The sequence below is a fragment of the Gadus morhua genome, chromosome 14 (genome assembly GCF_902167405.1).
Source record: "Gadus morhua chromosome 14, gadMor3.0, whole genome shotgun sequence".
NCBI lineage: Eukaryota > Metazoa > Chordata > Actinopteri > Gadiformes > Gadidae > Gadus > Gadus morhua.
Window position 1 is genome coordinate 16628481 of NC_044061.1, and position 14438 is coordinate 16642918.

Here is a 14438-nt window from a genome sequence, read left to right on the forward strand (position 1 = left end):
TACACATCATATAATAAATTCCAATACATGAGTTCACAGCTGCACGCGTATTATAATAATAATAATAATAATAATAATAATAATTCATTAATTTTCTATAGCGCTTTTCAGTGACCCAAAGACGCTTACAGTGACAGAAGTATAAACACGAAGAGGGTGATGACAATCAAGGGGGACAAGCGGAAACAGCACAACAGAAAACAGAGGCAAGGTGGAGTGTGATAATAGATAGTGGCTCAGAAACAATCATTTGACTTTAAATTATAAAAAGACAGTGTCAATGTGCAATTAAAAGAAAAGCCAATGAAAATTTCAGAGTAAAGATTGATGAGATAAAGATAGATCAAGTAGATGAGTTCAAATTTTTAGGCGTTATTTTAGATTCTCAGCTTAATTTTAACAGACATGTTAAGAAGCTATGCAAGACTGTCAAGACCAACTTAAATTGCTTTTGCGCTATAAGAAAATATATACCTCTTAAGGCAGCACAACAATTTATGCATATTTTCCCATTTGTCATATTGTGTAACCGTTTGGGGTCAAGCCAACCAAACAACAATGACACCAATAAAATCACTATACAAACAGGCACTTAAAATAATGGCACACGCACACGCATTAATCATTGTCCTTGTTTTTGTCTTTATCTCTCCTGTAGATGATGTCTTCTGTATTTTTATCCATGTGAAACTTTTAGTAAAGGCCTAACCAGGGACAGGGGTTGCAAATTAGTCTTGACTAGAAACCGGTATGTATGGCCTCTATTTTATATTTTGTATGAAACAATGTACAATGTTTTTGTCCCTGCTCAATAATATTCTTAATAAAAATAGGGATAAGGGTGGTTATGGGTAGGGGAGGTCATAGGCTTTGGAAAAGAGGTAGGTTATTAAATGGGAGCTTGCTTGTGAATAAAAAAAAAACCTGAAAATATTTGTCAATGCTGATTGATTTTGACTTCACTAATGCTCAATTAAATCAAATCCTACAAAAAAAAATAAACGTATCTATTAAATTGTGCATGCGTCAGTTTGTTTATAGAATTTGTTTGTTTATTTATTGATGTAAATATTGGTCTAATAATTTGAATGTATTTAGTTTGTTTAGTTGATTAACCTGTCCAATAGTTAATTCCAAGTCATATCTGGTGTGGGCTTATATAAGTCTAGACGTTAACAGGCAATATGTTAATCAATCCTTATATCTTGACTTTATTGATTTATTTTATTGACATGTAGAAGAATAAGAATAAGTCTGCTTGATTCTTTCAACCTAAATTAATAAAATAAAATATAAAATTGTCCCATGGTGTAAACTAACACACAACAACCACAAAGGTTACCATGATGTGTAATCAAACCAGAGCTTAAAATACTTACATAAAGAGCCTAATAACAAAGAAACCAGAAACCAGAACCAAAAGTGTGAGAGCTGGTTCATTGGACCGGTTGCTTTAACAATGCACCACACAATTGTTTTATTGTAACTAAACTGAAAAACGTATTCAACCATTGAGGGGGAATTCCACCAGACTTCCCAAACATAGGATTAGTATTTTAGGGTATGTGGTGGGTGGGGGCATACATCAACTGATTCTGTAAGTATAAGAGCAAATGCAAGGAGGAGAGTGGGTGAGTTTCAAGTACCATGGCTTCCTACTTCGTGTTCTCAGTCCAGCTGCTCCTGCTGATCTCAGCTTCATCCGCATCACACTACTATGGAGGCTCTATGACATTTGTTCCCAAAGGAAGAACCCCGAATGGGTCACTTCAGGTAAAAAATCTCAAGCAACCTAATAATGTATTGAAAGAAATTATATTTCATATTCTTATATAATTTTTTTGTATGCATACATTAGTATTACTAATAGTCGACTATTTGGTCTAAATTAAAATAAATAAAATAATGGTGTTTCTAGGATTAATCCCAAGAATTCACTCACTCAGAGAGAGAGGGAGAGGACAATTGGGTTTACCAGACTCATGTACTCACTGTACATAATTTATTAGTTGCTTTTGATAAGGCCTGTATACTATGATATGATTTCCAAATCAGTCCCTAAATAGCTAAGACACTAATCACAGTCTATCACCGGATAAGACCACATCAGTGTAGTCAATGATAGAGCAAAACATAAAGCATCTAGGTGAAGTAGGGAGGGAGAGATTATGCCTTCTGCCAAAAAGAACAGACTGAATAAATTGACTGAGTTTTTTCACTTTCTGGCAGCCCAAATCCATCATAAAATATGATTTAAATGAATAATAATGATCAAACGTATACAGTTAAAGACGTTACATAGAGCAAACATTAGAGCAGTGGCTCTCAAACTGATGCGCTATCCCTACGCAGAGCAGTCCCCCCCCCAAAAAAAATTAAATCATTAATCATTATCATTAAAAAGGGGTTTAAATATGATTTCCTTTCCTGTAATATTTTTGTTCCAATATTAGCCTTTTTTGTAGAAATCCATGATTACAAGCTAAACTGACGGCAAGATATAAATGATGCAATTATGAATGGTTAAAAAACACTGCGATCGTGGCTCCAAGCGGAGACCAATTGGTAGTAAAGTGCAGACAGGAGGAGAATATTTTGAACAGAACGTTAAAAAACAGGTGGTATGTGGTGGTATGTGCTGATGTTCTTAGAAATTAATCCATGAAACCATCGCATCTTGAACGACGTCTTACAGCCTTCTCATACGTCGGTCTTCTCATTTTATAATAATAATTAGGCTTTTTCAAAAAAGGTTGTTGGTATACAATTGTTAAATATGCCTCCTGTGTGAGCTGTGCATAGCTGAATTGGGCCACAGGCCTACGCTACTGTACTTTGTTATATTTTATAACATCGGTCATAATTGTGGTACTAGGGGAGACAAATATTTTCTGAGGTGGCCATGGTATAAAAAGTTTGAGAACCACTGCATTAGAGCATACATTACATGATGTACATTAACCAAAAATTAAAATACAATACCCAACTTGTCATATCGGTTGCCATGGATAATAGGAATAGTATAAATAATAATAAATAAATAAAAAATATATTCTGGGCTGAAGTAATTTAACCCATATCACATATACCCAATATATAGTGGTGACCAAGAATTTATGACGTCACTTCCATCGTTACATTTGCCTTTTTGTTAGCGCGATTAATTGAACTGAAAGACGCGTAAGCCAACTGCTTTAGTATAGAGAATGATTTCAAGGATTTCTTTGATATACAATGTATGAGTTGCATCATCCCAGGACTTTGAAGACATTGGACAAAATAGTTGACTTGAAAAACAACCGTACCCAACCGACATATTCTGCATCTGTCATTTCATTTATTCAATGATTTTAATGAATGTGTGTGTTGTTAATGTGGTGTATGTACCCTTGTGTTGGTTTCTGTATTGTGCTTTTAATGTTGATGTCTATGTATTATAATTGTGTTCTTGCTCCTTAAGTGATTATAAGATGTGTTCAGGCTTTTTCATGAATGCAAAAACAATATATATATATACATATATATATATATATATATATATATATATATATATATATATATATATATATATATATATATATATATATATATGAAAATATATATAGAACCAGGCTAAGTTAAAAAAAATACTTAACACTGAAGTGTGCTTCACAGGTGGATCTACATTTCAGAGAAACCTACAGTAACTGCTATCATTACTTCGATTGGAGATGTTGGAGCGGCAACTGTGGCCAAAAATTTGCATCACAGACTGGTGTTATCGACACTAGCACTAATTCAGCACCATATACAAATGGTTGGTGCGAAATGGAAATAGTGGAGTCAAGATATTTCCCCAGTGACGATCCCTTCGTAATGAGGTGATTTTCTTTCATAATTATTTTTATTGCTTGAAATATATTTAGATTTTGTAGGAATAATTTAATCTAAATTAACCTTAATTCATTATGTGATGTAGAAATTCACATCTGTCGCTAGTAGTTCAAGAGTTCTGCTTTTTAGCTGCAACTTTGTTTCTATAAACTAGGAAAGCTGGCTGCTGTTGGATTTACAATGTGAATCACATGGGGTCCTGGAGACTGTTCACACATGTGGACTTGAAGCGAAGATCTGATTCCTGGCAGTTAAACAGCTCTCCAAATAATGCTATCCTACCTTTTCTGAGGTACGTCTTTACCAAATCCTGAGCTGTGGGCGATCACATATCAATCTAATGAACTCTGTATTAATCAAAGTAAATGATACGTTTCCTTCAATCAATTACGTTCATAAGAAAATACAGTCCATTTCCAGTTAGCATTTGACTGAGTTAGCAAAAGATCAATGAAAGCAGATGAGATCGATTGGCTCAGTTAGTAAAGTCTGGGTAGAATACACCATTTGAACCATATGCTAAAAAAGTAAGTAAGAGGAACAATAACAATTATTATTATTCCTATAGCTGTTAATTGTAAATTCTGTACTTTTTAGAGTTCCTTCAAACTGCCCAAGATCATACCACCTCATGACAGTAGACCCTGATGGCGATCAAGTCATATGCAGATATGGAACCATCCCTCATATAGAATGCTCAAGATGCTTGCAACCGACGGGTTTCTACCTGGATGAGGTTTGTAAAAACATATCTTCCTCAACACCATGTGAACTGATTGAATTTGTTTTTAGTTTTCTTCCCTAATCTATCCAATTCATATTGTCAGGGCACTTGCGTCCTACACTACGGATTCACTGAATACACTGGGATATATGGGTTTGAGTTGGTAGTAGAAGACTTTCCAAGAAGCACCATCACCTTGACCTCCACCAATGGAACTCAAACCACAAGGTCTCCCCTGGCTGCAGCACGACGCAAACGTGCAGTATATGGCACAACTGCCGTTTTCCCTAGGTGGTGGACCACTACATCTGCCGGATATGCCACCACAAGTTCACCCACCACCACAAGTTCCCCCATCCCCCCTACAAACCCTTGGTGGAAGCCAACTCAAGCTCCACCCAACAGTAACACCAACCCTTGGTGGTGGTGGCCAGCTCCAGCCTCACCCACCACGACAACAAGTTCACCCACTGGCTCTACCCACCAAAGGTGGCAATTGTCAGCTCAAAGTCTACCCGTCACCACCAACACACCAAACACCCAAACAACAACAACAACAACAACATCTTCTACCAGTACAAATGCTCCCTTGCAGGCCATAACCAGACGACAGTATCCTGTTCCCCTCAGTAAACTTCCTCTGCAATTTTCCCTTCTTGGTAAGAAATTTAGTGTGTTTAGGCAGTTGGCGGAATATTGATGATGATAAAAAACAATACTTAACTGTAACTGAATGCTTACTGTATTCTTTGCACATGCTCTAAAGTTGTTCAAGATATTGCAGGCCTTTATAAGCTAAAAGATTTCTACTTAAACTGTAGTGGATTCGCCTGCTCCGTCCTGCACTGAAGGAGAGTACCTGCCTAGGTTTGTTTACCCAACACCAAGTCATGGAGACCATCTGAATGCTCAAGTCAATGAAGAATTTGAAATGAGGATCAAAGCCCAAGCTTCACAATCAATGTAAGGACATCTATCCGCTGACACAATCTTACATCTAAATCGGCTCAGACGAGTTGTTCATAGCGCCTCAAGTATCAACCACGAATTGATATTCTAAATAATAATTATTTTTGTTTTATTACAGAGTAGGGGATATCATCTTCAGTGGACCCCTGAATACCACCAAACGTAGGATCGCACAGGGAGAGTTTTACATTCGATGGACCCCTACTCAAGACAATCTCGGAGACCATGTTCCAATTTGCTTTATTGCTGAAGCAACTCTTTCGTAGGTTTCTTTAATTTATGCATCCAACTACAATACTTTTATTTGGATATACTGTATTTGTATTAAGCGACAAAAATGTCTCTCCCGTTCCAATATCTACCATAAAAGTGACGACTTGCTGTCTAAAATCCATCTCAGGTCTCAGAAGTATCAGTCTGAAATGCGATGTGTTGTGCTGAATGTTGAACATGGTGAGTATTGACATTTTTAACACTTTCGAATCAGTTACAAAGCAAACTTTGTTTGTTACACTACATTTAATTGACAGTTATGTTGTTGAAGAAATGGTTGCAGCTGATAAAATAACGCAATGTGTTTAGGTTTTGCCCCAGTTTACACAAGAAAAATATGTAGATAGCCTACTGTTTTTTAATCTTTATATCTTGATTTAGGAACACATTTGTTGACACACAGGGAAAAACACCCTCACAACCATCTTCGTCTGTTTACACCAACCCGGTATCACACGATTTCATGCGGAAATTAATCTATTGAATCGTGTCCAAGAGCACGATTTTCTCTGATTCACAGAACGAAATGTTAACCCCTATATTTTGAATGGGAGCATTTCTCTGACTTTTTCTTGCTACACAGAACGACATTTAAACCAAGGCACAGTGCATCCTCTTGTTATGGATAGTCAAAACAACAATCCGATTTTTCTGATTTTTGCAGCAGACTGAAAATAACCACGTCCCCTCAAACCAGACTTAAAGCAGAATGTACTATAACTACTTTGGTCAACAGCGGAAAACATAGTAGTTCTACAATAACTGCTCTAGTCTAAACATGTCTTTTCAAAGGCCTGCGTCCACGTCATGTGACTGTCAAGGTTGGTTGCTATTGTGGTTGCAATGGACGCTGCTATCGCTGAAAACCAAACATGGATGACACGGAAAATGCAATATTAACATTCTGCGTTTTTCCAAATGTGTTTTGATAACAGTTCTAGTTATAAATGTGCCTTTAATGTCATAATCTTCATTCAGTGATTGTATATGATGTTGAGTAGGTAAACTATCATCCATGCTAGGTTTGCAGCGATAACAGCATACATAGCAACCCCTATAGCAAACAACCCCGACAGCCACATGACGCAGGCCCATTGAGGCCAAAAAAAGGCCATGTTTTCCGCTGTGGACCAAGGTAGTTGGACTACTTTTTTTTGCAAGACTGGGTTGAAGGGTCTTGATTAGTTTCAGGTTTTGCGGATATCTGCTGCAAAAATCAGAAAAATTGGATTGTTGTTTTCACCTATCCATAACCAGAGGGTGCACTGCTGTACCCCTTCTGAAGTCCAAAAAAATCTTGTTTTAAATGTCGTTCTGAGTAGCTAGAAAAAGTCTGAGAAACGCTCCCATTCAAAATGCATGGGTTAGTATTTCGTTCTATAACGACATCCTTTCTTGTTGTATCGAATATAAATTCTCGTGATACATTTATTCTCAAAATGTATATTGACGGTATGAGACTATATCCCTATAGATAATTTTTTGTTGCTTTTTCAAAGAATATATATATATATTAGAGCTGTCAAGCGATTAAAATATTTAATCGTGATTAATCGCATTGATGTCATAGTTAACTCTAATTAATCGCGATTAATCGCAAATTATTTTTCTATGATAAATATCCCTTGATTTTTTTGTCCCATAATTCTTCTCATTTTAATTCTCTTATCAACATGGTGAAGTGCATCGGCTTGCCTTGTGCAAATGATTTTTTATTGATAACAACATTGGCATATACACTGATCAAAACAGGACGATACAAAAAAAGAGCCTATAGTGCAATTAAACGACTGCTTTGAACAAATGTCATTTGAACATAGCAGTCAGGCTACTGCTTCTTTGTTTTGAGCCAAAGATAAAAAAAAAAAAAAAGTTTTTTTTTTTTTAATATAAAATAATTGCGTTAATCGTGCGATAAAAAAAATTAACGCCGTTAAATTTGGTTTGCGTTAACGCCGTTAATAACGCGTTTAACTGACAGCTCTAATATATATATATATACATATATATACATATATACATATATATATACATATATATATACACATATATATATATACATATACATATACATATATATATATATATATATATATACATACATATATATATATATATATATATATATATACATACATATACATATATATATACACATATATACATATATATATACACACATATATATACATATATACATATATATATAGACATATATATATATACAGTACATATATATATATATACATATACACATACATACATACATACATACATAATATTGATAGATAATCACCAGTTTAGACCGAGAAAAAAATCTCTCTTAATCAGGATCTAAACGGTTTGCAATTTTTAATTTGTGGAGGGATTGAAAACGCTTTTAATAGCAGTAATTCTCTATTGGGTATGTTTGTAATCATGAACAAATCAACAAACTTTACAATTCTCCACACCAGTTAAAGCCCACATGACCTGCAATGAAACCTCAATGACAGTAGAGTTGGATAAAGCCTCATTCAACGGGCTCAGTGAAGATCACCTGCAGCTGATTGATTCCAGCAGCACAGCCTGCAGTCTACACTCCAATGGCACTCATGTCATTGGTATCATCCCTCTAAATGCATGTGGCACTACGATTGAGGTAATGCAGATATTATGTAAGGTATAATCTGTGTTGGGTTGTGTGGTTGTCAGAAAGGAATGCACCTTACAGGCGTGCATTATTTTTCGATAACAGCAATAACAATATTACTTAAAATATTATAATATTATATTATACCATTGCCACTTGCAAACAGTGGGGTAGCCTACTACATAGTAACATGTTACAGTACTCAGATTTGATCTTTAGTAACGTAAGATGTTAGTTTTCAAAATAAATTTAGTTATTTAGTTACTAGTTTTAGTTTTTTTTCCGGTAACACATACGTTTTCGAACAAGTTAATTTTCTCAATACGCAACGCTGTACAATAAGAAGTACTCTCAAAATAAAAACTTTTAGCTCAGAATGTGTTACACATTCTTATCAGAGAAATAGATGTGTCTGACTAATGCCTTGAACAAAATCAGGCACGATAATTGATATGATCTCCCTGTCACACCTTGACGATTTGGAAAACGTATCCCAAATTTATCAAAAGACAGAGAAACGCTGGCATACGCTGGCATAATATATATATTTTTTTACTTTGGTCGTATGCATACAATATTCATAACGTGCTTAACGTTTACATAACGTTTTAGTAACTTATCCAGAACCTATCAATAAATTATAGAATACGTATAGACGAATGCCAGCGCATGACAACAAACACCTAGCGTGTGGCTAGCGTGCGCGATTCATGTCCATTGATAGTCTTAGACGTATGGCCAAAGATATAGACGTATGCATAGCAGGTGGCACCGTATCACCAATGGTGTATAAAAGCTGGTTCAAATCACTACCACAGTAGACCCCGCGCTGTCAACATGGTCAAGAAAACTCCATAGGACTCTGCTAGCCTTGGCCATAGGCGTGTACATGGACGCTCACCTACGCCTACATCATCATCCCCTGGAGAAGATGCGGTTGTCTAAAAAAAAATTGGACGACTGCGACGTACTATGACTTATGCCAGCGTATACCACGATGCTCCAGCGTAGGCCGACTTAAACGTATTCAAAACATACCCATAACTTATTTGACGTATTCCAGCGTGTTCGCCAAATTGTTCATACGTCGGCATACGTTTTTCAAAATCGTCAAGGTGTGACAGGGACATGAGATTCACATGGAATATAAATCTTACCGTACTCTAAATAGACCTGAGATGTCTGACGATGTCTGACTGCAACCTCTCATTTTGGGATCTCAACACTAGAATTTGCACTGGATATGGTATAAAATGTTGCAAAATGAATTTATTGATATCCAAAGATATGCTGATATGGTTACCATCTGTGATTTTGTTTATGCTACTATGACATTATGTAAGTGTCCTTGATCTGCAGGAGGATAATGATAATCTCATCTTCAAGAATGAGATCACCACTTTTGAAGATGTCAGAGACATCGTAACCAGGAAACATCTGTTGGAAATTGGGTTTTCCTGCCAGTACCCAAAGCGTGGAAATGTAACCCTGGGGTTCACAATACACAGGGACAACTTTACATTAATAGAGCGGGGCTTTGGGATGTTCACCTATAGCTTTGAATTCTACCCAGACAACCATTTTGGCACAATGGTCAGTCCCAGTTTATACCCACTGGACTATGAAGTTGGAGAGAAGATTTACATGCAAATACAAGCCACGTCTTCAGTCAATAACACTGTGCTGTTCGTGGAGTCCTGCAGAGCTTCACCTTACGATAACCCAAATTACCAGCCAAACTACCCCATCATAGAGAATGGGTAAACTACCTTCCTACCTATTTGTCTTCCTTACTTTATGTTTGTTTAGCTGAAAAACAACAAAAAACAACTAACTATGTTGTATATGTTCTTGATGTAAAGGGCGAAATTTAATTTGTGATCTCTTTTTATGTTGATCGATTTCAACTAGGTGTATAATGGACCCCACAGTTGTCATCTATTCCCCAAGTCATAATAAACAGTTTCGGATTTCAATTGATGCCTTCAAATTCATAGGAATACATGACCAGGTAAAACCAAATTAATTCAACAAAGTAGATAAAACTGCAGAAGAACAGCTAAAGTGTGGCAATGTATTGACGGGATATCTCATTATGTACAGGTGTACATCAGCTGTTCGGTCATTCTATGTGAGGCTGGGAACAACAACACCAGGTGCGCCAAGGGATGTGTAACATCGAACCAGCAGCATCATCGAAGAAAGAGAGAGGCTGTTATTGAAACAGGAGTCCACTTCATTTCCCAGGGTCCTTTGCGTTTGCGAAGCACACCAGCAAGTGAGAGCAGAGGTAATATTGAAACCCTTCATTTGTGGCTATTCATTGCAAACAACAATATCATTTTTTAAACAAGTACATATGACTTCTTGAAATATCTTGTATTTATTTACTCTAGTGACCGGTCTGAATCTGAACCTGGCCTTCATTGCCGGATGCCTTCTAGCAGCAATTGCCATGATCTGTGGAGTGATGATTCAGAGATTCAAGAGGGCTGCTGTACAGTATCAGCCTTTGCCAACAACTGAGCAATAAGATATCAGATATCAAACCACACTCTACGACCCAGAGTCTTTTCCATTATGAGTTTATTAGCTTTCTTTGAGATAAATGTAAATCACTTTTGAGATTTTCAAATGTAAAAAGTGGTGGGTGTGCCTGGGTGTTAGACATGTCTTTCTGTGATATGTGATCGTTTTTTTAGAGGGGGGGGGTTAGATCTTATTTTCTGTCACTTTAAAACTTATGACACTTGCTAATTATTAATGTTTTCAACCTTGCCTCACACTACCTTATCATAAATGTTGGCATAATATTTCGAAAGACTATTCCAAAAAATGATTAACAATTATTAATGACTACCGCTTGAATAAAACATGAATGATTCTCTTAACTATTGTAGAGAGTTGTACTTTGTACGTTGTACAAGCCCTATATATGCATATAATTCTGCTCATTAAAAAAGGACAGCAAGGAATATATAAATATATCAAAAATACTTTGCTACACATTCATAAACGTCAGCACTAGTACTTAAATATATATTCACAGTGTATCTGGATACCTATTGTATTTGTACTAGACATTATTATTTTTAATTTAAACGCTTATAGATCAGCCCAAAAAAGTAATCAAATTTCTCAGTCATGCATGATTACCAGTACCTTAGGTCTCCAAAAAGCTTGGTGCCCAAATCACCATAGGGGGCATTATAAATTCTGGTCTTAGTTAAACACTCTTCATGGCTTCCGATTGATTAGAAATTCTGAAACTTTTTTGCCATTTGGACCCATAATGTCTGTCAGGATAGATTTGGTTGTACAGTGTGATTCTTGGCAACATTTCTAAAATCATCTAAATCATCTCATTGCATTCTCAAATGACCCCGAAATTTTCTTACTTATCCAGGGTTGGATCGCGGGGGCAGCAGCTCTAGCAGACATCAACATTTTGCAATATTCACTCAATCACACAGTGATTGATGAATGCTAAACTAAACGCTAATTCTCAATTTCCATCGCAAGTCCTCGGCAGAAGGAGGCTGGAACTTGAAGCGTACCAGGAACATAGAGGACACATCCCTTAACTTGCATTCATTTTGTGTCAATATCTCGTTCCACCGTAAAGCATTTTGGTAGAATTGGCAAAAACAGCCAACTTAAGAATGCCTCTATAGGCGTTTTTTTGGTCCCCAATGAACGTTCAAACTTTTTGTGTGTCAGTCTCTTAACAGACTTAGTTTATAGCAATTATTCTCAAACACAATAAATCATCAAAAAAAACCATCTGGTCCTGTTATCATTAAAGGACAATCACAGAGCAGGCTGGAGGCTACCCACAGCCAACAAAATTGAATATGAAAAGACGATTAAATTCAGCACAAAATATGAATGGGCATAAACGATCAAATAGACTAACAAACAAAATCTGAATTTACCAGTAAAATAGTTTGCCTGAATAATAGAATGTTAAAATCTTAACGGTATCTTAACGGTATGAATTAGCTTTTTTTTTTCTACAGCTGTTCGGTGTTTCCCTCAACACCCTCCTCCCCATCATTGTCATCATCAAGAACAACAAGTTAATTATTAAGCAGCTCAACCTCGTCTGCCTCATCCTGCTCTTCTTGTTGTTCTCCTCCTGTCCCTGTTGCCACAGCTGTGTGAGCGCATCCCTACCAGCGGCGCATGGCTGTCCCTCGCTGAAGCAAAGGATGAAGTCGTCTTCACTCCCGTCTGTTTTCAGTGACAGTCCACAGAGTTTGAAGTACTTGCGGATAATTTCCTTGTCCAGTTTTTCCAAGGCAGCGCTGACCCAGTCCATGAGCAGGTGGTGGGCTGATGCTCTTAAGTTAACTCCGGCAGTGCATTCTTTATCTGCGTCCCCGGCCATCCATAGGTCATAGGCATCATGCAGACTCTGCTTAAAGGGCTGATTCCACATCACTTCTTTGGATCAATAGCTAGGTGATTTTAGCAAGCTCAGAAAATAGACGCTAGGATAGTCTCGCGATGCACATTTCAAAACATTTTTCATGCCATATACAAGCAAGATATTTTTACAAATTGATAATGTATGGTTGACTTTTTGCCTACAACAATCAAAGGAAAATGAATCCCATATATTTACATTTATTTTTTTTTTGGCCAAAGGGCCGTAAGGGCCTAGCCAAAGGGTCGCATGCGGGCCGCGGGGGTACGCAAACTTGATCTAGGGGTACGCAAAATTCATCTTTGATTTAGCATACAAACAGTCCTGTTGAACAGCCAACTGCAGTCTCAGTACAAAACAAAAATGCATGCACCCTAGTGCACCAAAAGAATAATATTATCACAATGTCTAATATGTAAGGGATAATGTTCATAGAATATCAATTAGGCTACCATATAACTGACAGCATGTACAATTAATCGGGCAGGTTCATAAACTTTGCTGGAGCGCAAACTTTGAAGAACTTCCAACAAGGTTTGGTTTAATTCTGGGCCACTGAGTAGTACGTCATTCAGAGAAACTCCCTCACATTCAGCGCTTGAATCAAACACCACTTTTATTTGTTCTGGCTTCTTCTAGCGGTAAACACAGAATGTTGGCAGGTACCAGAGTTCTTTACCCTCTTCCAGAGGTGGTGCAAGCTCCGCCTGGTCATTGTCCAGTAGTGATGGGTTGGTCGCGAACGATTCGGTCAGAATGAACAATTCCCGAAGGTGAACGACGAGAACTGATTCCCAAAACAAGAGAACTAATTAATTTTTTCTTTTTTTTAAACATAAAACAAAAATGTGGTCACGTAAATAAAATATGCAAGCGAACAAAGATTTGTCTCCCCGCGACCTTGTATTGATTGAGTCTAAAACGTTCTCATCGATTCAGCCAATTAGAGTACTACAGCAGGTAGCAATCGCGTTGCCATGGCCCATGGGTAAACAAATGATAAGGCACTGTCCACCACACAAGTTAACTAAAGATCACTGTAGGCATGCTTTAAAAAAGTATTGTTTTTACCTACCATTACGAGTCTTGTTTGGTCTAGTAGGGAATTCGCACAATGGTGCTGCTGCTGCTTGCTTACGTGCTTCACTGCTTATTAGCGCTACTTGGAAGACGCTATTTAATTCTTAGGCTACGTTTACATGATGACGGTCTGAAAAGAAGATGCAAAAGTGGCGTCGCGTCTTCACTTTTTATTACGGGTTTAGACGAGCGTTTTCGGGAGGAAATCTGCGTGCATACGGTGACGCAAAAGTGTGTGGAATTCGATTGGGTATGCATGCCAGGCGGCTAGGTGGTGCTGTGCTACACTATCACACAACACCGCCATGTCTGAGCGCATGCGTAGAATCTTCCTTCTTCTCTTATCCGTGCCGTGAAAACCAAAAAGATCCTTCTTTGTTCAGTAATACTATCAGTACATATCTTGTATATTTCGTGGAAAGACTCCTGTACGTTTATTAGAGCTGCCAGGGCAGCTT

The 14438-nt window shown here is 37.2% G+C and overlaps 1 protein-coding gene across 1 annotated transcript; it reads left to right on the forward strand.

Moving 5' to 3' along the window:
• The first annotated feature begins 1641 nt into the window (after nt 1–1641).
• Nucleotides 1642–11362, forward strand: LOC115558989 (uncharacterized). The gene is made up of 13 exons (XM_030377572.1): nt 1642–1773; nt 3655–3860; nt 4028–4165; nt 4471–4609; nt 4701–5256; nt 5419–5560; nt 5685–5828; nt 5967–6019; nt 8296–8480; nt 9831–10231; nt 10383–10482; nt 10575–10761; nt 10868–11362. Exons 1-13 carry the CDS (start codon nt 1648–1650, stop codon nt 11002–11004), a joined length of 2514 nt encoding a protein of 837 aa, XP_030233432.1. The 5' UTR covers nt 1642–1647; the 3' UTR covers nt 11005–11362.
• The last annotated feature ends 3076 nt before the right edge of the window (nt 11363–14438 follow it).